The 25738-nt window shown below is 46.1% G+C and overlaps 1 protein-coding gene across 1 annotated transcript in view; it reads right to left on the bottom strand.

The window, feature by feature from the left end:
* LEF1 (lymphoid enhancer binding factor 1) overlaps nt 1–25104 on the bottom strand; it is a gene marked incomplete at its 5' end in the record, with an annotated part of 68920 nt that extends 43816 nt beyond the window's left edge. Inside the window, 2 exons of the mRNA XM_010171430.1 lie at nt 23421–23554; nt 25041–25104. Coding sequence (XP_010169732.1) covers nt 23421–23554; nt 25041–25104 — 198 coding nt within the window. The remainder of the gene's footprint in view (nt 1–23420; nt 23555–25040) is intronic.
* Nucleotides 25105–25738: the final 634 nt, after the last annotated feature.

Raw genomic sequence — 25738 nt, forward strand, 5'->3', positions numbered from 1 at the left:
GTATACTGGTCTCACAAAAGATTCAGATACAGAGACTCAAAAAAGAGCAGAGCAACAGAAGTATGGTCTCCAATTAGTATGCAATTAAGCTGTAAGTAGGATAATAGGAGGAGAAATTTTGTATCTTACACAAATAAGATAGCAAAAGAGATAGATAAAAGCACAGAAGGGGAATAAAGCTTTATCCTCAGTTCCCCTCTGAACACTGAACCCATACAGAAAGGATTGGATTTGCTGAGAGTTTTTCATTTGTTTGTAATTATTTTAAAGGGGGAGTGTCTTTCTCAGGACACCTCATGACGGGCAATTTAAACAAGCCGGTGTAGTACCAAGTTAGTAAAGCGTGAAACACCTGGAGCCCTGGGTTGAACGTGCTCAATCTGTAAGTGGTAATTACATCAGTCTTGAATACTTCCTTTAATGAGTCTAGGCAAGCACCATGTCCATCCAGCCTGCTTTTGGTCACTAACCTAGAGAAGTCTGCACGATCTTCTCAGGCTAGGGTTGCTTTGTTTTGTGTTGTTTTGTTTCGGCCACTGCAGTAAGGTCTCTAAAGCTGGAGCTATGGTTCCTTGGTGCTCTCTGCAGGTTGTACACGAGGCGCGGGGCTGGCTCTGCAGCACTCCTCAGCTGCAAGCAGGCTGATGCCAAACAGCAAACCTGGAAAACTTACCCCTTTGGGCGGAAAAAAGTTGTGCTCAGCTATGCAGTCTTCCTCACGGGGGTTAACTATGTAGATTTCAGATGCAAATTTACTTTAGGGCAGGCTTTATGGTATTAAGAGTCTCTTTTTCAGCCTTCTGAAATTTCATATGTATACATGCTAGAGCTCTCTCATCTCTGTTAATTGGGTTTTGTGGAATTTCAAGGCCTGGGGGCCAAGGAGGGAGCGCTGCTGATTAAAGCACATCGTGCTGAAGTGGATGCAGAAGTGTTGCACAGTAACAGGAGGGAGACTGAATTCCTCCCAGCTACCTGCCTTCATGTGCGCACCCCGCCTGCCACTTTGGAGGAGCCCCATCTTTTGCCCTGGCCTTCCTGAGGGTGCGAGGACAACTCCTGCCACAGCTGATGGGCATTGTGGGAAGGATGCTCACCCCTGTTTCTCCAGTTGCACAAATGGATTTTGGACATTTTGAGGCTGGTCCACAGCTACATTTTCTTATTGCACAGTGCCCGTGTCCTTGCCTCAGACCCAAACAGGGTTGTCTCTCCACAGCCCTAACCCCAAAGTGGTGGTGATGGGGGGCAGGGGGAACCCACACCCTGATCTATACCCTTCAGGACCATTAAGGAGGAATAAAAGGACGATTAATCTCCCTTCATCTTCTTTCATAATGCAGCATGCACATGTGTGTCAGAATGCGTTAGGCTGCGATGCCTGAACTGATGAGACAATGTGTGTGTGTATGTGTGTGCGTCCATTGTGTGTCTGTCCGTCCCCACAATGAGGGCACAGAAAATACTCATTCCTGCATTTGGCTGAACTGTATCTCTCCACATACGAGGATCCAGTCCAGGAGCTTGCTCGCTGGAGCTAAATACAGATATTCACACGCCCATTATAAATGCAGTCTAGTTTCATTTTTAACCCACAGGAGGGTGTGGAGGGAGAAGACATCAAAGCATGGACACAGGCTACCCTGGCATTCTGGGCGTGCAATTTTATCTTCCCCTCATTTCCCTCCTCTCCAAACCAGCTGCTACAACTATCATGATGCTTGCCCTCTGGCCAGTATGCTAGAAAACTGGCTTCCAAGGCAGTCATTAATCTCTCCCCATTACCCAGGTGGCACAGGATTTTGCTTAGACAGGAGAAGAGTCAGCTCCGTGCCCTCCAAAACACCAGTGGCAGGTCAAAAAAAACCCCCGGGGGCCGCCCCACCAGCCACACGTGCCAGGCACCCACTGGCCCCGCTGCCTGCACTGCTGTGGCAGAAGGGCCACCGCACCAGGGATGGGGACAGTAAAATCCAAAGAAACATGGGTACTGAAGAGCACTGAAAGAAGATCTTTGATGTGAATTAAATAAAACCTGCCTGTGAGAAGAAGTGCTATGCATCTTCAGGGGAAGGTGGCTTACACCAGAGCTAAGTTTAGAGGCTGACTTCTTGCATAGCACTAGCAGCAGAGAGTAGTCCCTACGTATGCAAGTTATGCAAGTGAAATGAAGATGCACATAAACCTTCAGCAAGAAAATGCAGCTCAACAACGTTACGCTTTTTATTCAGCCATCAGATTTTGACCTATCTGGGGTAACAAGGCTGAAAATACACAGATAGGTACGTGGTAAGCTCAACACAAGCAAGTGCTGCCCTAGTGAAGCCGAGCTCAAACAGGAACAAAACACGCGTAGAAAGCAATGGGATGCACCTCTGCAAAGTTTGTTAGGGAGATAAAGTAACAATAAGTGGTTTTTGTGCGATCGCCACCTGAAAAGCAGCCATTTTACTGTCCCCCACCATATGCTGCGCTGTCCCAGCAACACTGTGAGGCAACGTTTGACCATGTACATCTGGGCATTCAGAGAATACGTTTTTTGCGGGTTGATGGGGTGATTCATACCTAACCTGTCACATCCTCTCAGTAATACTGCTCATTTGCTACTTTTAGAAGGGAACAACAGGGCCCAGTGAGAGCCCTGGGTATACATACATAAACCTGCATTTGATCTGTCAGTAGGACCCAAGGTTCCCCCAAGAAGAAGAAACACACAGACAAGTTTTTGATCTTCCTTAAAGTACCCCTTATCTCAGCTTTTGTTTGTTTTCTGTTTTCCGGGTGTGGGGTAGCGTCTGATGTGAATGCCACCCACTGTAAGCTATCTAGGCAATGAAACAATCATCATAAACCACTGCTGGAACAAAAATAGCAGCAACTTTCTCTCCCCTGCCTCCCCTGGGCATGGGCCACATGCAGGATGGTACTGTCAGCCTGTGCAGCTACAGGTACATTTTGCAGATCCGAACTCCGAGGTGCTAAGCATGGGTCTCCCATCACTACTCTGCACACACAGCCACTCATTAGGGAACCATGGAGCTTTTTCTGATGGCTACCAAAAAAGAGCAGCCCTTCCCAAACAGCCATGGAGCAGGGAGGGACCCCCAGGCTGCTGGCGGGTGCAAACTCCAGCTTGGCCCAAGGGAAGCTGTCACTCAAACAGGTGAGCGAGCACCTACAGCAACAGCTCAGAACAGGCCAGTCCCATGCAACAAGCCTAAGCCACGGCAGGCTGAGCCTTCCCCTGCTGCCCTAGTCTTCACCTGCTCACCCGCTCCTTGCCAACTAGAGGGAGTGCCAGTCCGCAGCTAGACACGCGATGGAGTATGACAGCAATGGTACCAAATCCTAACGTGAATGGGGGAAGTGGTCTGAAAGGGATTTACTTGAGGTTGCAGGTTAAACCAACCTTTGCCCACGCTTATGGCTTAGTCCCTCTTAACTCCGGAGCACACTGGCCAACCGCGGCCACACCTGAGCAGGGGCTAGAGTTCTGCAAGCAACTACAATCCTACCAGCTTTTGGAGGAGAGAGAAAGGACAAAAAACCCGGCGGCCAGGCAGAGGAAGAAGCTCTTAATTAGCAGGAGGCAGCAATCAGCTGCTACGCCGCCTGTTTTGCAGCAGCCGGCCGGGTGAGCACGCGGTGCGTGGGGCTGCCGGCAAACACCACGTGAGTTCTCTGTCCGTGGCACATCCTTCCTCGCCAGGAAAGGACACGAACCCCCAGGAAGCCCAGCTGCGGGGTCTGCTGCCGAAATCCTGCAGGGCTCCCACTGAAAAGCACACTTAAAATGCACGCTAAAAATAGAGCCCGCACTGATGCTATATTTAGTGGGAGGGTGCACACTTTCGGAAGGGCTGTTGTCCCCTTCAGCCACAGGGAGGAGGCAGGCGGGCATGCCCTCGGGATGGTCCCACATACCGGCACCCAGCACGAGCATTCCTTGGGAGAGCTGCATTTCTTATGGAAAGGCAAAAGCAGGCTGCAGGAGACCATTTGCGAGCCTGCTGAGCAACGGTCCCTGTTCCGGAGCAGCTGAGCGGGAGGCAGGAGCCTGGCCCTCCCTGGGAGCTGCTTTGCTGGCCTGCCCCATGAGTGGATGCTTCCTTCCCTGTGCCTGGGTTTTTCTACCTGTGTAAGTGGGATAATGGGCATGGTGTTCTTCATAAAGCACTTACGGACACATGGTCTCATCCAGGCACTCAGGAGAGCCAGACATGCCTGTAGGAAGTAATATTTAATAAGGGCCACGGAAAATTTGTCAGGTAGTGAAAACATAAAATCTCCTGCTTAGCTTTTCAAGCCAAGCATCTGTCAAAACCCTTGAGTAACCATCTCCCAAGTAAACACCTGTCTACTGGCTGGACCGCTTAGACTACAGGTGCAGATCCAGAGCCAACACGACACAGGCATTGGGCTTTGCACCAGTGAGCCCACGGCTCATACTGGATTTCCTCTCCCCCAGAGCAAAGCCGAGGGGATGCACAGCATGAGAAGCAGAGGATGCCATGTGGTCCCCATGGATGCTGCACAGGAAGAAATGGCACCTTCCCCCGTTGACTCGCAGAGCCTGGTGGGGCAGCGAGGCAAGGCGGGGGCGTCCCACCTCCGACACCCAGGAGGAGCCACTGAAAGCCGAGCTTCTAATTAAGACCACAGCTTCGGTTAATTGAGTCCAATTCACCTGTGACATGAAGAGCCCCAATCCCATCAACAATAATGGAACTGCATCGGCTTACACCAGTAATGACTTCAAATCAGCGGCATAATAAAGCTAATTCAATACTTCTCCAGGTCCAGCCGATGAGGCTGCCACGGGAGAGCAGGAGACAGCCTTCCTCCCACCACGCCGACACCTCCTCTGGAAGGTGAACGCACAGGGGGTTAGAAAGGCAGGAAAAGCAAAAAATAAAGTTTTCAATAATGAGACTAAGGCTGATTTTTAAAATGGAATTACTTTTGCAGGTGATCCTGTGCAAGCGCTGATGACAAAGCAGTGCTCCCTGTGACTACCTGCCAGGATGAGGAAAAGCAAAACTCTGCCAAGGCAGCCGCAGGTTTCCAACCCACTGCCTGCTGCTGAGCCAGACCCACCGATTCGGGGCATGGGAGGCACGCGTGCTGGGCAGCGCCTGCCGGGGTGTGGGAAGGAGCTCGTGGGAGATGGCCAGTGCTGGCGGCCCCAGGGAGGAAAGCAGAGCGACATGAAAGTTGCCCAACGCAGGCAGACATGCAAATCAGCAGCTGCACAGCCACACCGGCAACCTCCTCATTGCCACGCCAGCAACCCCCTCATTCCCGCAACAGCAACCTCCTCATTGCTGTAATGGCAACCTCCTCATTGCCACAACGGCAACCTCCTCCTTGCTGCAACAGCAACCTCCTCATTGCCACACGCCCACCGCTCTCCTGGGGCGGGGGCCGGGAGGGAGCCAGGAGGAACGGGAAGGAGTGAAACCCTCCCACCCGAGCAGGGGATGTGTCACCGGGGCCGAGGCCGCCCTGGGATGGCCTGAGTGCCCCAAGGGGTGGGAATGGCAGGGCTTGGCCCCCAGCCGCCCCACACAGGCCACTGCCTTGTGCACACAAATTTGTCTCTGCCTCCAGCCAAAGAAAACCTAAGCTGCCATTCTTCTAAAGAGACGTGCATTATTTTAGAGCAGTCAAGTTATGGCTGGTCTGATTTCCATAATGCACGCTCTGCAAACATCTGCCTGTTATTTAAGGCTCAGCTCCACCAGGACAGAATTTGAACGGGGCAGACCTTTGAGCCGGTGCATCCGCAGAGAGCTCCTTGCTGCAGGAGCGACTTCAGGGCAGAAACATGCCTGCTGAGAGGTCAGGGTGGTCCCCCCTCGCTCCTGTGGCCACTTCACATTTCTGCAGTTTTCCCCATGTGCTGCTGATGCTTCCACTCCCGTCACAGGAGGGCTCTGCCCCCCACTCTGCCAGAAGAACCTGCTCACACCATCAAGTGGCCCCCAGAGCCTTGCCACCGGCTGGAGGACCCAGCCAAGGGACCTCTCCCAGAGAGACACGAACTATGTATCATGGGTGTCTAACAAATCATCTGGCACCTTCAGGTTGTCTGCTGTTTTTGCAAGCTGACTGTCGAAACCTGAGCGTCCCAATTAGATGAAGTTAAATGCTGCCCTGTACGAGTGTTGCTGGCAAGAAAGTTATCCTGGCGTTACTGGACTGCTCCCTCCCTACTAAGAGACCACAAATTGGTGTTTACTTTAGAGGCTAAGTAGGCCAGCTTTGAGAAATCGTACCCGGCCTGCCATCCCACAAGCTCCAGCTTCCCAGGGGCTCTGGGACAGCCCCAGGATGGAGCACCAGCTCCTGGCCACACACCCCTGCACCATGCCTTTGCTCTGCATCCAGCCCCTGCTCCATCCCAGCCTGATGCCGCGTTTGGCCGCTGGTTTTATTCCCTGCATGCTGTACTGGGAGAGCTGAAATAACCGAGTCTCGGTACTGCACTGAGTGAGCTAAATCAATTAGCTGCTATTGCTGGGATGCTCAGCTAGGCCAGATCAAAACAGACAAAGAAAGAAAAGCCCCACGCTGAGAAGAACTAGGTCCAGTTCCATTTACGTCCAATACTTTAATCAATGTATTTGAAACAGGAAAAGGAGACAGCCGATGCTTCCCAAAGTGACTAGGTACGGGTTTGCTTTCCTAGGGAGGACAGGCAGAGTGCTGCAGCTCCCCTTCACCTCTGCTCCCTCCTTTGTTTCCATTCAACACGCACTTCAAACAAACACAAAAAAAGCAAAATAATCTGTAAATTCTGTTAAGGCACTTTCCATTTCAGATCAGGTTGTTTAAGTCTTGTAAGTCTCCTAGTTCACCCCGATTCAAAACAGCACATTTTGGAGCTTGTACTTCGGGAAGGACACAGAAAAGATCACAATGTGCCACATGCCTCACATGACCCCCTTCTCTGGGCAAGATTTATTCTTCTGCAGTCATCTTTGCTCTGCATCAGCTGTCCCAGGGACTACTGGTCTTCTTCCCACTGACTTTTGTAAAACCATGCTGGTCACTAAGCAGCATATCCCATACCCAGCATTTTGCGTACCAAGCCTTGGACCCGTTTTTGCATCTGCAAAACATAAAATGTTTCTTTTGAGAGACTGACAATTACTGCTGACAAAACTTCACCTACAGCTGGGACTGGAGGAAACCAAAACTGGTAAAGGATGAAAGCAGCTCTGCACCACCCAGCTCTATCTGGGCAGCCTCCAGCTTCAGCTCAGCCCCTCCTGCAGCCACTCCTGATGAGAGGTATCATGCCATGCTGCTCCTCACTTCAAAGAAGACAACCGTAAGGAGAACTATTAAAGCAATTAAAAAAATTTATCTTTAAGATGCAATCTACCCAGAGATGAATGGGAATAATTATCAAGCTGCAGATTTTTACAGTTTTTTAAAGGCAAAACTGGCTGAACATTTCTTCTGAGCAGAGTTACCTACAGTAACGTCCACCTTATCAAAATGAGAGACTGGAGATAGAATTCTTTCACACTGTGGGCCATATCTTCCATACCGTATCTCATAGTAACATCTATAGTCACTAACCCTTTTTCCGTTCACTTTGTAATCCCATAAACACCTCCGTAGCAGCTCATGCAATTGTTTACACAGAGAAGCGTGACTTGTTTTCCTTTTCTCAAAGCAGTGAAAGCAGCAGTTCAGCAGCCTGAAGTGAGAAGAGCCAGCCCCAAGTTACCAGGCAGCTGTCTGAAATCGCCTCCTCAAATTCTCAGTGAAGAGCAAGACCTAACATCAATACTCTTGCCTCAGCATACCTTTGCATCTGCATATCCTGAATCCTTCATTCTTCCTCTTCTGTTCTGTTGTTCCATCTATGAAATGGATATTACGCCGCAGTGCAGATGGGAAACAGGCCCTGTGACATCAGCTACTGGGCTGAAGATGTACATCAACTAGACTCTCCCAAATCCTTTGAATTTTAGCACATTCCAGGTATTTTTGCACACAATGCATGATCCATGTCTATTAACTACTTTTGGTTGGATAAATGTGTTTTCTGCTGCTGGAGTAGTTATTATGTGAAGCAATACCTGCTCCTCTCTGCCTCTCACATGCCCATAGGTGGGTACCAGCACCAGTCCCCATTATAGAACCCTTCAAAGTTGCAACAGAAACAGCAGAAACTCAAAGCCAACAGACTTCTTTCCAAAGAAGGCTTTTTTGGCTTGACTGTCCATCCTGAAGAGGGACACAGAGAGGTTTAGCTTGCGTATCACAACTCTGGGGCAAGATATTCTTTTTTTTGCAGGTTAGGGCTCAAGCCACTCACTTGCTTCAATCAAGACAGCTAACTGGCATTAAAAATTTAATGAATCAGCTATGGAAAATGGTTAAAAAAATCAATTAATTACAAAAAAATCTATTCTAAAAATTCCTTTGCAATTTTAATTTATTGGGATGCAGGGTGGGGAGTATCACCAGAAGGAAATAGTTTTACTCATTTTGAGATTATATATCTTTCATCAAATACTTAAAAAGAAATCTCAGCTCATATTTGTAATAACAAGGGATTATCAGAGTCCTTAATTTACTGTTGAAGTCTGCAGTGAAATTTTGTACCTTGAGTGAGGCACAGCCTAATCCTGGTGTGCGACTACATTTAGGAGTGAGAGGGAGGTGTGCGGAGGGTAGGGAGAAGCAACTTTTATTGAAGACAACGCTTCAGGCAGCCCCAGAGCAGAGTGGATCCAGTTTGAAAAGAATTGGCAACCCTAAAACTTTTTGATAAGATAAAAATTCATTGATGTTGGCTCACACTAGGCCCACTTCAACTCTGCACTTGTCCTCTGTGTTTCCTTGGCATATCTGTTCCTTCCCTCTATCTGCTTTAGCATAACTTTATTTTTCTCTTTTATCTTTAGCTAACTGCACCCAGGGACTGGAGGGATTGATTTTTTGTTTTGACTTATTGTTTGAAGATCTGTAACTCAAAGCAGCTTCATGCGCCTCTGATGTCTAAGCCGGAGCAGTATAAAAGGTAAAGCTCGTCCTGTGTACCAAACTGAGCGGGGATACCATTTTATAATGTCATCTGTGTTTTATTTTGCCTTTTTGGGAGGAAAACTATTTTAAGACTTTATAGGCAATAATACTTTAAATAAATATTCTCATGGCAGATCCTACACATGCCAGTTCTCTTTTTAAAGACAGTCAGCTATTGCTCACCACTCAGGGGAATGAAAAAAAAAAAAAAAGTCCTAATTAAAGGAGGCCATTATACATCAGAAGATATTTTGAGCATCACGTCACACTACCGACAGCCTACTGCAGCCAAAATGTTACCATGCAAATCTAAAAATGCTCTCGCTTAGAGATGCGCTGCCACAAGGCTCGCCTAAATCCCCGCTGGGAGGGGAAGGCAGGAGACGCGAGACGTGCTCGTCAGTGCCGTTCATAAACAGTGATCTCTCATTGCCATGCTAATACCACCCTGTCCCAAGACACGGTGAGATGGAGAAGATTTTGGTTTGCTTCCTCTGCCTTCTGAGGTTTGAACTCGAGAGATTTCTCTTTTTTCCGGGCAATTCTTCCCTCATCCCCAAAAAAATGCCGCCAGGCTGTTTTAAACAACCAGTTCTACAGAGCGCGGCACCCGGGTTTCTCACTGCACACAGGCATTTCTGCATCGGAGAAAGCTGATAGCCATGGCACACACGGACTTTGTTTACAATCGCCCGTCTCCACTACTCCCTGAAGTTGCCCAGCTTGCTGAAATATGGTTACATATGCAAACATTATCTCCCAATTGTAACCTCATTTTCTGCTCTGCTGGACAGCGTGACCAGCATTTGTCATCTCGCCGCCCCCGCCCGCCACATCATTCATGTGTCTATAATTGTCATCAAGATGTGGCATGTCAGCAGGACTCCCGCGTCCGCTGCTCCCCGTCTCCACGCAGTCACTCAGGTAACAAACCCATAATCTCGCCCTGTTTTCATGATGGTTGAATTACACATAATTGTTTCTGCACAGTGATTGATTTCTGCCTGAATAGAGACCTCTGCCTTTTTTCAATGCGAGCGAGTGGCAGCCAAGTCTCTCCCTCTAGGAGGAGGCAGCAGCCTTTGAAGAGATCAAAGCCAAGGCCGCGAGCAGTTGTGCGCCCTGGGAATATGGAAAGCCTTTATGCTCTCAACCCCATTTCCAACATCATGTTGGATTGCAGCTGCATTACATTCTGCCAGCATTCTTAATGCTTTTAGTATTGACTCTGACATCACCGATAGCTGTTTTAAAGTAACAAAAGCTGAAGGATGACTTATTTTCACAACTCCGTAATTGGAACATGCAAAGTTAGGGGAAGGGAGCATTTGTTTTTAATCTGAGATACAAAAGAAAGCACAGAAAATTATATAAGTTCCCCGAAATTAAAAACACGTTTTTCATATGGAAAGAACAGAGGGGGCATTTTTATAGCCTAGACCACACAAAATGAACTGATTATGCACATGCTTTTTCAAGCCTAAAGGCTGAAGTAAAAATACGATTGGGCAAGCGAGTCAAATCAGGAAAAAATATTGTGACTCACCCTACATTTAGTGACTTTTAGCACCTGATGCCAGGCAAAATAATGCAGATGCCCAGGCCGTTGCCTCCCCTCTGCAGTTCCTTGCAGTAAAGTGACGGTGGTTCACTTATCCTAAACCAGACACACAGTACATGACAAACAAACACTAAATCCCCATTAATTATCTAAAAAGTTAAATAATGATCTAAAAGTGTAAAACACTACGAAGTTTCCTCTAAGACTCCCTTTCCTCCAGTCATACAGACAACTCTTATGCTGCCTTAAAACTACTCTTGCCACAATATTGTTTTCAGGGGCATCAAACACTCCCACACTGCTCCTCTCTCCTCATCTGGCTTCGCTGGTGAAAACAAAAGTAAATCTCTATCAGGAAAGACTGCCCTGAACTTTTATTAAACATAAACCTACACTGCCCTGGAAAAATATTTCCAGGGAACTTTTAAAACTTATTAGTGGAAAGGAGCAGGGATAAGGAGGATGTAAATAGCAAGAGCCCGGGAGGGTGCAGCAGCTAAACCACTCTTTGTGTCCATACGCTGACCAGTCTGAGCACCACTGCTACTTTGACAAATATTTTTATTCATTCTAAAACCACTGAATAGGAGCTTTTAAGAGCAGTAATTTTGATATATGGTAGCTGCCACTACAGCGTGCAAAGTGGTGAGGAAGGAAGAATGTGCAAATAAAGCATAAGCTGTAAAGAATTAAACATTATAAGCTGTAAAGAATTAAACATTATGAGCACCCATGTATTAGCAATAAAAATAATTTCCTCTTAGCTGTATAGCTTTTCTTCTTCTGTTCTAACACTCCTTTTTTCCCTGTAGTCATTAAAACCCCAACTCAAAAACAACAGCAAAAGGATCTGCCCTCCCTCCCTGTGGACACAGAGCTTATGTCCCTGTCATTTCAAGGCTGGGAAACTGTCTCGTTTTACTTAACACACACTAACCATACTGAGGTTGAAACTAGAGCCAAACATAGCAAGCTCTTTACCAAGACGTAAAAGCTTATATGTTTTTTTAAAGTAGTATTAAGACAGAAGTCTCTTCTGTGTTAATCCAAGGTTTTGGAGTTTTCCCTCCTCCCTCTGTTCTCCTGCCATCCCCAGCAAATTTACTGCTTCCTCTGCAGAGCCCACTTTCTTAAATCAGGACTATTTCTTTGTGGCTCTAGTGTCTGCTCTGATAATTGGAGGGATGCTCATAAAGCAACACTGAGGAAAGAGAAGCAAGATACAGAGAGCAACACTGAGGAAAGAGAAGCAAGATACAGAGAGCTGGAGCAGTTGCTGCAAGCAGAGGTATCTGCTGCCATGGTGGCTGGGCAGCTAATTCAACTTCTGCCTATCCCACAAGGAGTCCCAAGTATCTGGAAGCGAATGCCAGCCTCCAGAAACCAAGCAAGCAACATTGCAAAGGTCTCCAAAACACTCACCACCGTGAAGAAACAACAGGAGAGAAGTCACTTTTATAAGAATCTGCAACCCTGCCTTTCAGCATCAAACCATTACTGTGATGAAAAAGTATGTTTTACCATAATTACTGCTTATTTTCCCTTCCAGAGACAACTTTGTTCATTTCAAGAGGATTCACTTGCTACTTGATACTTTTGCTTGAAAGCTTGCTACTTTTTCGCACTATTCCCTGAAATGTAAGAGGTGCCATTTAGCCCAGAAGAGGCAGGCGAAGGCTGTCGGTCAGCTTTTCATACAGCACAGCCCACCGCATAACCCGCACAGGCAGCTCTCTGTGCCCCAGCAGAGGCACAGCTTCTCCTCACGCTGGCTTTTTCAGCGTCAGAGAGGGCTGGGGGACCTGACAGCAAACCTCACTGGTTCCTCAGATCCTGATCCCTGCAAAGTGATGACCTGCATGACTGCAGCAAACTGAGTTTGTGGCCACCACATATAAGCTGCACATACAGAGCTGTGAAGGAAAAAGAAAATGACAGTGATGAACCGGGTAACCCCAAGGAGGTGGTGGCACCAGGGCACGCTGCTCAAGAAACACAGACAGGAAGCTGTGAGTTGAGCTCCAGTGAGCTCAGCCTGGGCACACGTTAAAGTAGCAGGTATTTCAGGATGCCCAGAAATTCAAAGGCTCCAGCTTCAAAGCAGCCAACATCTCCTTTGCAAGCCAATTTTCCCACTGGAAGCTGCTGAGGCACAGGGCATGGACATCATTGAGGCCATGGCAGGTGCCCACCACAGCTGGAAGAGGAAGACAGATGACATCGCTGCCAAGACGCCATCCCAAACAACTGCTTTAAGAAGCAGCAGAGCAAGGTCTTCACAGCGCCATGTTAAAATAAAAAGCCCCACTGCACTGGTGCCCAGGGGAGCCAGCTGAGAAACCCTGGTCAGCCATTCCTGGCACATTGTCACAAATTGATGGCAGCTCCTGTGGGAAAGGAGCACACTGTGCTGGTTATCTAACCGTGTCTGGGCTGAACTTCTGAGAGAGGGATAGAGACAAAAGTGGGGGGTGCAATAATGACAGTGAGGGCAAGCAGTCTGCTCCCTCTGCAGGAGAGAGCAAACCGAAAACAGAGTAGGAAGATACAGGTGCTGCTGCAATGGCAAGGAGGGAAAATATGAGAAAACAAAGTCTGCTTTTTGACAAAAAGTTTTAATTTCCTTAGGTCCCTCCTTGCTTCTACTTAGAAACTTCAGTAGGATTCTTTGGTCCATAATTGAAAGGCTGGGTATGAAAAAGCCACAGCCAGCACTGACACCAACTTTCTTCTTATCTCCACTGGTTTTAATCCTCCTATTCCCTCCTTCCACACAAATCCCAGTTTTTACTTTCTCAGACTTACAGTTTGTTTTCATAAAAACCAAACCAAAACAAACCCCCAAACAATCCAAGAAACCCATCTTTACAAGCAAGCTGTGTTTCAGGCGGGTTCCTGAAGCAAACCTGGGAAACGTGGATTTTGTTCTCACTTCTGCCATCACCTACCTCAAAGTCTCTGAACAAATGTTGCTTTTTCAAGTCCTCATTTGCAGAAAACTCCTCCCAGATGGAGCCTCTGCTTTTGGGAGCAGAGTGGGGGGAAGTAGGGGACATGACCTCCCGGCCCCATGCCAGTGTGGGCACCAGGGATACCTCCCAGGAATCTGCCAGCAATCACTGACGCGCTGTGATTGCCACGGGTCATATCCTCAACACTAGACTCTACGTTGGGTAATTATACACAGAATTTACCTATTTCATGCTTAATTGCACAGGCACAAACTTTTGCTCCACCCAAGAAAAAAATATAACCTACCAGCAGCACTTGCGTTACTAGTGGCAGCTCTCCCAGTCCTGGCTTAACCCCTTGGGTTCAAATCTCAGCCGCTGCCTTAACCAGCCAACCCCTCCCAGGAGGACCCACCAAGCCCAGCAGAGGAGAGGGGACATAGGTAAAGCATGAAGGGCCAATGTTAGTCCCTGGCTGACTCCTGAGCTACAGCTCCTGGGCTTGAAAAGCCACCTCCAGAAGAGAAACGCGAGACCCATGCACAAACTCTTCTGCTGACTGAACCTGGAAAAATGCTTTGTCCAGAAGATGCTAGCCAGAAAGAGTCATTTAATAGAGAAGGGCGGTTTTTGTGCAGTGAGCACAACTGTTTAACGAGCAGAATGTATTTATGTGCAGTCCTGGAGCCAGAGCTTGAAGACAAGCTCCACAAAAATCATCTCTGAAATCTCCCTCTCCAAAGAAGTCTGCCTCTGCCCCAAACACAGGGGTTTCTGAACCAGCTTTGATTAAACCACATTTCCCAACTGAGTATTTATTGTTCTGCCACATTAGCCTGCAATATTCTCATTTACACAAATATCCCTGGAAAGAAAAAGAAAAAAAAGGAAGAATTTAAAATTTCAAAGCAAGAGAGAAAGCTTTCTACACAAGCTGTTTTAGGAGGGCCCTTGAATTTAAAAAGTTTCAAGCAAAAGAGCATTTTGACCAACTCTTCCAGAATCTCTTAGTATTTCCTTATTACAAAGTATGAACTCATCTTTTACAGGTCACTCTGACAAGAAGCTTAGTAGTTGCCAGTTTAAAAAAAGCCGTGTTTGCAATAGTGCTGTCAAAGTGTCTGGGGAGTTGCCTAATAAATTAGCATTTTTTGTGGTTCTCCTGTTCCGAGTTTTCCCTCTGAAGATTTACATCTAAAACAGGATCTCTGCACTATTATCTTAGAAATATCCTCAAAATAACTGAGAGAGTGGAAAAAAAATTCACACCACCACCAGAAAATCCACACGCTTAAGAGCTAAGCTTTTAAAAATGTTATTTATTTTTTCCTTGAAATCCAGCATAGCTTCCTTTTCTCCGTGTGTCAGAGGCATTTAAGACATGAAATAATGTGTGAGAGAGGGTTTTTGAGTAACAAATTTTTAAAATACAACATGCTCAGTTCAAACTTATTTTTTAAGCTGAATTTCAGTTGCATGCAGGAGAAAATCAGGCAGTAAAAACAGACACAAATACAACCCAGCATGCTAGTGTCAGATGGCAGCGAAACAAAAAGCTTTAGGGGCACTTCACAGGGTAAATTATTTTAATTGCTTATGTTTTTCAAAATGGATTTTAGTATGTCTGATATATGGCTTATTTCCTTGATATCCTCAAAAGCTCTCCCAATTTTCACTCTTCACGGGGGCTAATTCACATGCAGATGTTGAGGGGAGAAATCGGAGTCTCCCCCAATTTGGAGGGTTCCCTGAACTGTGTCAAGCCTGGCAAGTCTACTGCTTCACCTCAACTTTCTGTAACAAGTGTTTCTTTGGTTTCAGAAACAGAAATGCCAACAATGAGGATACAAGGAGTGCCACACAATGAACCGAGCTGCTGCAAACCCTGAATCGAGGAGAGGGCACAGGTGTGAGAAGGAAGTAGCTTCATAAAAAAGGATTTGGAAAGCCGCGTGGCAGGAAGACGCTCTGTGGCACCGTTTGGTGGCATGGTCCCGTGGGACATAACACGAGTTGGTGGCAGGAACCTCGCTTATCATGGGGGTACATGGGAGTTACACAAAACTGCAATGAAAGCAGTACAGGGGGTTGGAGGGATAGAGCACAACCAAAAACACAATTACCACTTGTAACTGCAGCTTCCTAAACCTGCTGCAGCACCAGTCAAACTTTGGAAACTAGAGACCCTGAACAAATCGCTGGATTGTGGCATTTTAACAAAGTAAACACATTTGCATCACTGGACATACTTTTATCTGCATTTTAGCACATCAGCAGGGAAAGGCCTTCTCCCCAAGTGTGGTCTGCATTTGACAAGTGCTGACACCTTTAATCATCACCTCCCTATTGTACTTTTTTTATGCTAGACAAAGCTTGCCAATGCAAGATTTGGGAAGGATGAAGAAAGATCAAGGCAAGAAGATACGCCACAACTGCGGAGAGACAACAGACGGTCACAAAGATAAATCTCTGAGGCAGTTTTGAAATACAGAAGAGGCAGAAAATTGAAGAAATAGAGCCTTATGGCATAGCTAAGTGTCCAGTTACTGAGACAGAGCGTTGGTTCTGAGCAGACGGTGCCACCAACCCAGAACTGCAAGGCCTACAGGGATAGCTTTTTAGAGCTCATCACTCTCCACCTCTGAGACAAAAAAACTGCCCAAGAAAATCCCCATGTTTCTTTTCCCTGTTTTTCAGAGGTACATGACAAATGAGACCAATTCCAGACTGGTTTTCTTTGGATAATGCCTGCCCCCCGCCATCCAGACCTCCTTTCAAGTCAGCTAAGGGGAAGGAAGCTGAGCTGCCATCAGTACCAACGGGATTTCAGCATCACGCCTTTCAATTCTGTGAATTCTCACTCCTTGTTGCTGACACCGCGGGGTTTGTTGCGGCTCCCTCAATTCATGGTTGCACTTCTTAGAGCAGGGCCGTCAACTATGCGCAGTGCCTGGACATGCAGCAGCAGCCTGCTTCCATCTACTTTAAAGCTTCCCTGCTCAGAAAGCAAGGAGGGAAAAAACAAAAAGTCCAGCAAACACATTTCTTCTGTTCTTTGCCAAAGCAGCATTACTAGAGCTCCCTTGCACCACAAGCACACACACATGCATTTTCAGAAGGTACTTTGTGGCAAACACATGCATGAAATCACAGGCTCCCAAGGGAGTTCTCCCCCGTGCACTGGCCTGGGTGAAGCAGACCTGCCCGCTGACTTGTGTGGAGCTGTTTGAAGTACAGGGCTAGAGTACTGAAAGCACTTGGATAGACAGATGCCTCTGGGAATTAACAGCTCTCTGGCCTGCCTAATAACTCCTAACCAAAGTGATTCTCTGGTTCATGTGTTACAGCTGGTGACAACAGTACACTTACTTTTTAAGTTAATGTTCATTTTATAAATAATCAATCAAAGCCTCAGAAATTTACACTTGTAATTTTTGCTGAGTAAGCTCATCCTATTGATTTTACGCTTCAACCTTACCTATACCCACATCCACTTAAAGAAAATAAACAGACATCGAGTTGACCTTTCAGCTCCATGCAAACGCTCTTCTACGCAAGGGATTTGGTATCTTTGAAGATCACAGACGAAGATATTCTAGGTCCTTCATCTCAACCTGAAGCATCAGCAAGCAACACCACAGCTAGAAGCCAGGGGAAGACATGCCACGTCTCCCCAGGCAGTTCAGACCACTTTTCTTCCCCTTTAGGAGAACAGGCAATCCCTGGCTGATTAGCACAGTTGGCACACACGTTAACTCCCTACTGCACTCTTAGCTCAATCCCCAAGATTCAATGAATACATTTTTATTTAAGTGCTCAATCACTTTCTTGCTGAGAGGACAGATTCCTTTGAAGTGGGTAACCCAAACTAAATAAACATATCCACAAGATCCAAGTCTCAAAATAGAAGCCGTTGGGTTGCTAGATTAAGTTATTCTGAATGCAATTTTCTTAAGTGAATCTAATGCTTACGAAGGGACGAAGCGACAGAGACACTAATCCCCAACTGCCTGGGCAGGAGCAGCACGCCAAGCAGCTGCGCTGCCTTCCCCACCACGTCCTGCAAGAAGGGACCAACCCAATGGCCAGATGAGAATGGTCTTCATGCCAAACATGCCTTACTACCCAAACCAGCTTAGAGATAAATGTCTGCTAGCCAGGGCAGGGGCAGTTTGGGATAAATGGGAGTCATTTATGCACAACTGGAGCATCATGGCACATGGGTGCCCTGCAGCAGCGTGGAGGACATACGTTGAGGACAACCTGCCTCCACCTGATCAAGGACCCACAGACCGCCCGGCTCATGGCAGCATTTCCCTCGGACACTGGATCAGTATCTATCTGTGCAAGAGCAACATGGGAGATGACAGCAGGCCACACCACACACAGACCTCGGGCTGCAAAATGTTCAGTGTCCGTATTGAAGCAGAACTCTTGCGCGTGTCTCTTCTTCTGAGAGACAGTGTTCTACTACTAGCAAAAAAAGCACATACCTCTAATAGGACTTCAGAAATATTACAGCAGCAGTAAAATGCTTTTGTGTGGGTTATTTCCTTCCCATATCAAGAGGAGTTTACCCTAACTATAAACAGAAGTTAAGTACTCAGGAGGAGCCAGGCCTGCGGTACCCAAGCTTTTCAATGCCTGCAGCCACGCAGCACTGCAAGTATCTGGAAAAAGGCTTTTCCTCTTTTGATGCCTGAACCTGTGGAGCTTCAGGCTTTCTTCTCAAGCCATATCCTCCCTGGCACTTGCAGCTCGTAACAAGCTATTCTTATTAACATTTTTTCTGGGCTGAGATTAAGTTGGAGAAGTAGTGGCACAGCACCAAAACAACAGGAATTACATTTTGCTTTTAAACTGCCTTAAAATGTAAGCGGCAGCTCCATTGTTTACAGTTTATATTGAATTAGTTCCTAGATATATAGAAAAAATGAGATTTAGGACATAAGCATACACACATATTGATATACAAAAGCTCCAATTTTGATGATTTGAAATGGGTGGGGTTTTTGATTACGCCTCTGTTGAAGCCACACACACGCAGTTGCTGCCTCTGGACTGAGATGTCGGGAGAACATTTTCTTTACCTCTTGCCCACTCACAATTACATAGATTTGCTAATTGCATCATCCTGACAAGGAGAAGGCATCAAAAGTAGAAAGGCTGTTGTCTTCACCAGCGTGTGCCCAAAGACCACGCTAATGATGGACGTAAGTATATAAGAGACTGCCTGGATCGTGCCATCTTATCATGAGCAACCAGATCAAGCTCTGGACAAAATCCAACCTAGAGGCATGGCAGTAACTTCTTCTGCCCCCTTTTCTAAATGGAGAATTCATTTTACTAAGGGGAAGAAAGAAAAACACCACTCAAACTCAGCCCGCGACCATTCATGGCTTGGGTTTGTGTTTTACAGAGACCGGGCTCATATCTTAGCCTGATCAGCTGTGACGCTTGAGTCAGAGCAGCTGACAAGATGTGTTTGCAGCAGCGAGGTCCCTCTGTTAGCTCTGAGCAGACTCCTTTTCTCCCCAGTGCTGGCATTCAGTGCGAGTTGACGAGCCCCTCAGCAAATAGTGCTAAAATTCCTCTCTGTGTAAACCTGAATAAACCCCAGCAATTTCTGCTTCCATACAGTTGGGAAGCTTTGTGCTCCTCTGCACCCAGTTTTAAAGTTATTTAAGCATCTAATTGGCATCATTTGACTTCACTGAGAAGACACAATGAAGCGGCAGAGCCTCAGTGCTGGGTGAGTAGCTCTGGCTTGTCGAGCCCCTTGCCTGCCCGTGCAACCCGTTTCCTCAGGCACGGATCTGAGGTTGCAGGGAGAAGAGACGTGCGACGGGACCACAGCTGTCTACGGCCCTCGGAGCATCCTGCTCCAATACCACTTTGGGAACTAGTACAAAGCTTTCTGATGGGTGATACAGGAGCAGGAGCAGGACCTGAGCCCCAACATCTGTGCTACAAAGCCCATGTCACACTGGGCCAGGGAGCTTTCAGCTGACCACAGCTCCCAGCAAGAGCCTACAATTGCACAGTCAGCAGAAGCTGACTCTCAGGAAAAGACAACATTAGGAAAAATCAGGCTCGTGTCCTTCTGCAGCTGGATATGCTAGCTCTAACATTCCCGTACACTCCCCTAGAGGTCCCAAAAATTCCCCACAAGCAAGTAAACCACCCTGCTTACAGAGGGACAGCAAGATGCGTTTAGAGAAATAAACCCCTCTTAGTGAGGCTGTGTAGCCACCCACTCTCGCTGTTTCTAACCTTACCCTTCTTCCTGTCAATATTACCCACACAATTTCTCCTGGGATGTTAGTTCTTTGAGATAGAAGCTGTCTCCATACCCCTTGCCATGCAGAAGCACACAAGGAATATCCAAAACTTGGGCAGAGTAAGGGTGTCCTGTGTAAAAACGTTCCTTGCATTCAAATTCCCTTAGCAGAATTCCCCTTCATTTCCAAATGGATATACCTTGTTTTACAAGTTGCTGTAAGGTATTTATAGATTGTATCCTCCAACCTACTTAACACCTACAGCTGATACAAAGAAACAGTTTAGCCACAAAGAAATAAACACAGACCCCAAGAAGAGATAAGAACAGACAAAAGGGAGGTTGCAGAAATCCTGTCTTCCTACAGAAAGTTTAATTCATTAGGAAAGAGGGAAGAACAAAGAGAAAACGATTTTCTGGATGAATTTAAGACACAGAGAAATTATTCTTTTTCAGTCACCTACTCTGTGCCCACGTTCCCATCACACAGACGAGAAAGGTTTGCTACCCCAAAACTAGTCTGGTTAACGAAAAAGCAAGAAAAAACCCACACATCTGTCTCCATCTCCCATCTTCAGAACCCCGATGATGCTGAGAAACCACCAAAAGATATCTCGAGCACACAGGATGCATGTTCACCAGGTGTTACTGCGGTTTTAGTACCATCACGTGCCACTTCTCCTGCATCCTCCCCAACGAACTGCTTTGCTTTTTCACTTACCCGGTTATCTGATAAGAATACGTACTGTGGTGCGAGGGTTGTACCTGAGCTTGTAATTAACACTCTCCTGCTCCTACAAATCCAACTTGTAACAGGCAAATCAGTTTCCAGTAAAATTAAAAAAAAAGAAAAAAAAAAAAGAAAAAAAAAGAAAAGGAAGGGAAAATGAGACCACTCTAACTACAGCAGATTTTGGAAGATTTGAAATCCTCCTAATACAACCTTTCCCCTCCAAAACCTGCACTGAAATTGCACTTCAGTTTCCTTCTTTTAAGGCTTATTAGACACGCTGTGTCTGACTACAGAATTGTATTTTTAATTTTACAGAGCAAGAACGTGAACTGTTCGTCTTTTTCTTAAAAAAAAAAGGTATTTTTTTTCCTACATATGTTGGTGAAAGTAACTTTTCTCCCATCCCAAGAAATCTTTGCTCTGTCTGTGCTGGCGTAGTGAGCTAAGGCCGCCCAGTCAGAGATGGTCCCCATCCTGGGTCTGGGCGTCTTTCCCCAGGGCCACAGCCCTTGGGCACTTTGTAGGCAGCCGGGTCCTTCCAAGGGTTTCCGCTGGGCAGAAAAAAGATTCAGTGCCCCAGGGCGGCTTTTTAATCCTGCCTAACACCTCCAGGCAACAGATGCATCAACAAGAAGTGGCTTTGTCATGCAAATAGGAGGGCGAAGGTACACACCGCAGGGCTGCTCCACGCACAAATGGCCAGGGACTGACACCCCAGGGGAGACCTCCACCTCCAGCGCTTGATGACCTGCTCCTTGCCCCCGAGTCCCAGCACGTCCACCCAAAAAGGGGAGCAAGAGCAAACCGGCGGGGCGGCAGTTGGGACCCTGCAAAGGTTAACGGGCAGCAGCACGCGGCACCGGAGCTGTGGTTTGCCATGAAGCGAGCGAGCGTGTCATGTCCTGGATGCAGCGTTTTGATCTCGCGTGCATTAAAACCCAGCTGTCAGCCAGGAGACTAACAAAGATTATAGTTCAATTAAACAAAAAAATTATTTAATAACTCAAGTGTGTAGCCTTGTGGTTAAACTGAAAGAACTCCAGGCTTATGTCAACATTGTAGCCCTGCAACAGCAGTATTTTACCAAAATAGTGGTGCTGCTCTAACATGCAAGAGCAACACTGAACTAAATTAGTCTCTCAGATGTTCGGCAGGCAGCTTTACAATTAGAAAGCAGATGCACTTCCCCTCCACCTCCCCTCCAACGTACCCACGCAGTACGGTTCCTCAAGGACCTAAGCAGACAGCCTCCGAAAGAAGCCAATATACTGGGGGCATCGATGCCAGATCAGTAAAATGCAGCAGCTCCACAGCACATGTACACGGAGAAAATCCTCAGTGAATTATTAAACTGGATTTTGTTGTTCAAAGCTCTGCACCAGCATTAGGGACTTTCTTAGGAAGGTAATGTGGGAAAGAGGGGGTAAAAAAAAGTCTGAAGTTTCTGGTTCCTCAAAGGGGCAAGTGTGAGTCTCGATGCCCTCTCGAGAAGCCGCATCCTTTTCCCCACGATACATCTGAACTGAAGTTTTTTGTAGAGCAGCATTTGCAACAACAAATATCAACAGACTGTGGTCATCATGCTTTGCCCTAAATGGCTGTAAGCCTCTGAACTGTAATTTATACACAAACAAGGTTCTTTCCAGAAACAGCTATAGAAAGTAATACATTGCACAAGTTTTTGTATCTTTCAAAGGCAAAGGGTGACATACAAAAAGGGTCAAACCGCCCTGTCATTCCAAATCTGAACATCCACTAATTTAACATGCTCTGTTACTGTCAAATTACCAATATAGATTAAGCCCCCTCTTTTTTGAAGTCAAAAGCCACAACCCTGAAGAAAAAGCAAGAACGTCAGAGAGCAAAATAATGCCAGTTGTTTGGTAGAGACTGCCAAGGAAAAATCTAAGGGCCAGCAAGATGGAAAACTGCTTTATCACAGGGAAAAAACAGCATCCAACTTTTCATATCACAGCACACATAACTGCAATGGCATTTTTTCAGCAGAATGCCTACAAGCAGATTTGTTTCCTGCTCCACTCCAGTTCTACTAATATAATTTCCACAGCTCATTTTAACATTGCCTCCCCATCACTCTATATGTATACCAAGAGGTTTACAAGAATGAACAGGAATTGACTATCCAAAATTAAAAGTACATTAAAATCCATCAAACGTGCTTCTACACCAATGGAAGCAGAGGGACCAACCTGGAAGAATCAGTGCCTGCCACAGTGTAAAGGAAAGCTGTAACAACTACATCATGGTTGATATTAATTCCTGAAAGACTATTTCACAATTTGTGGCTGAAGATACAGAGTATATTTCAAAGCAATACTGCCAGATACATAAAGCCTTCACGCAGAGCAACTGATGGCAGAAATAAATATCAATCAGCAAAGAGCAATGCCATATCTGACAGAAAAAAAAAAATAAAATCCGATCTTTTCATCTTACTGACAAGCAACTTCAGCAGATATGCTTCCAGCCCTTGATTTCCCTCAACAAACAAAGAGTTAAAGCCAGAAAATTCACATCTGTCCCAGTCACTACAAAGACAGAATTTACATCATTCCGCTGTACTTTATCCTACAGTCGTAAACCAGGGCTCCCCCCACCAAAGCCCTGTCAGACACCACAGACGTTAATCTCGGCTTTTCCACCACGATCACGACCAACACCTCCAAGAGCTCTCAGACTCCACTGGATGGAGGCTCTGAACAGCAGAAGTGCAACCTTCACCGTAACTGGAGCTACCCAAAAAAACCCCCAGCATGAACACAGACTGCAGACCAAACAGGAGGAAACCCAGCTTGCCAAAACCAGTCTTTGGAAGAGATAACTCACTGTTCTGGGGATGGGTGGCGACAGAGATCCATTAGGCATGTACGGGTCGTTATTCATATTTGGCATCATGATATACCCAGAATAACCAGAGTATGATGGTCCCTTGCTGTATAAGCCACTGTCTGGATGCTTTCCTATGGAAGAGGAAACAATGATTACATTATTCCCCACATATGCATTTCTTCTAAGTTAGAGCACTTAAACAGGTACTGTGCATTTATAAAAATGTTCTGCATGCAAATGTTTCTTTACCCATAGAAATTACCTCTGGTAGAAAGTTGTCTGCAGCAATTTGTAGTAACATTTTTTTAAGAGTTAATTCTTACAGAAGTAAATACTCTTAGTGAGGAGTTTACACTTAAAATATAGAATAGCCTCAGAGTAACCAATTTATTTTGCTAGTGCTTGTTCAAGTCAAGGTAGAAACATCAGCAATGACATCAGATTTCTCAAGTAGCAGTTTTCCCCTATTTTATATATCCCTCTAGGATTCGTGGAATCGGAAGTATTGCCAGTACGGCTTTCCAACATCATTGTTAGGAAAGGGAGGAACAGGGCAGTGATAACTAGATATAATCATTTCCTCCCCTTGCTGAGCCACTGCGTGCGGCAAACAATTCATTCTGGCCTCACTCACCGGGAACAATTAGAGGGCAGGGGCTGGCTTGGAAGGAGACCCTAATGATTTGGGGGGCGTGGGGGACTGTTGAACACACATGGCACTACAGTCTAGAGGGAAGCCAAGCCAGGGAGGCTATTCTGTAGGAAAATAAAGAATTTGAGTCCAGATCCTGCAAAGGCGGGGAACAGGTCTCCCACCTACGCGACTGTTGACAATGATTCTACTCAAAGGTGAGATTTAAGAGGATGCAAGGCTGAAAAGAAAACTATACAGAGCTGACCTCCTCCCCTCACTGCCAAAATGCTATGAGCATGGCCATTATTGCTTTTAGGCTGTTTAATGACCAATTTGGAGAAAGGTCACTACAGAGTCCCCAAAAGCACTGGGACCAAACTGTGTCTTTACAGGGAGTTCATGATCTGTTTAGTTCGTAATAAGCATTTCATTTTAAACATAATGTCCCATCTTTCACAGCACACATTCTTTGCACGTATGTCCAGCATCCTAAATGATATTCAAAAAATTCTGTTATTTCCTCGGTCCCCCTCAATCAACGTTAACCAGCTGGTATATTAAAAAAAAGCAAAAGGTCTGTTCATGCTTAGATGCGTAAGAGGAGATTTAAGTAACAGACTTTGGCTACAGGGAAAAAAGCACAAGAGTTTCTGAACACACACGACTCAGCTGCACTGGATGACTGAAGAGATAGATGTGTTTAAGCTGATATCGTAAAAATAGTTATTTCTTCAGCGAAGATCCATTTGGCCTACTTATCAGTTTCTAAACAACTGAAATACCATTTGGTCGCTCAAGATAAATGTACTATATATTCATCTCCTTTTACATGCACTTTGAAAGCACCCTGGCATCCCCCTTCCCCTAAAGGTACTAAATTTATGTTTCCCAAAAGAAACCAAGCTCCAGTGTGAGGACCCTACAGAGGCTCAAAGAGGGACTAAGAGGGACAATATCGCAATACAGGACCATGCGCTTCTCACCTTCCTCGGAGTGCTCTCTGCCTTTATCATGGTAGGAATCCTGTGCTTGAGTCTGCCTGGAAACCTGACCGAAGGGAATCCACCATCAGAAAAGAAGAAAAAAAAGAAAAGTTATTGTATGGATGCTCATTTATCAATCACAGCGCTACAGCTTCTTGTAGAAAGAAAAAAGTTAGGGCAAGAGATCCCCTGCTTGGATGGCAACTCTACCAGAAATGTTTGTGTAAACAATTGTTTTATGACAACTTTAATAACTACAGGACTTTGCAAAACATTTCTACATTTAATGAAAGGGGCTTATGTCTGGAAAATACAGGGAGCTTCTGCAGTCAAAACACTCTTGGTAAAGAGATACCAAAAATAATAATGAAAATCAGGCTGCCCTCATTACCAGATCTTTAGGGGAAAAAAAAAAAAAAAAAAAAAAAAAAGACAAAAAAGGGGGGAAAAAACCACAACCCAAACCCCCAGGTTCCCTGCTCGCCCTGAAGTTGTTTTAGGGTCGGGAATTTCTTCCCAAACAGTTTTATGCAAATCCCTTAAAGAGTTTACGGCCAATGCTCCGACCTCGCTGATTTTACCAAGGAAATTTCATGGCTGCTTGAGGTCTGACACCACCGCACCGTCGGGGGACTCGCGGGAACTTTCTCGTCCAGGACCGAAGCGCGGAGAGGTCCGGCCCCCCACACCCTCCCCCA

This window comes from Antrostomus carolinensis, unplaced genomic scaffold (assembly GCF_000700745.2).
Source record: "Antrostomus carolinensis isolate BGI_N321 unplaced genomic scaffold, ASM70074v2 scaffold31177, whole genome shotgun sequence".
Lineage (NCBI taxonomy): Eukaryota > Metazoa > Chordata > Aves > Caprimulgiformes > Caprimulgidae > Antrostomus > Antrostomus carolinensis.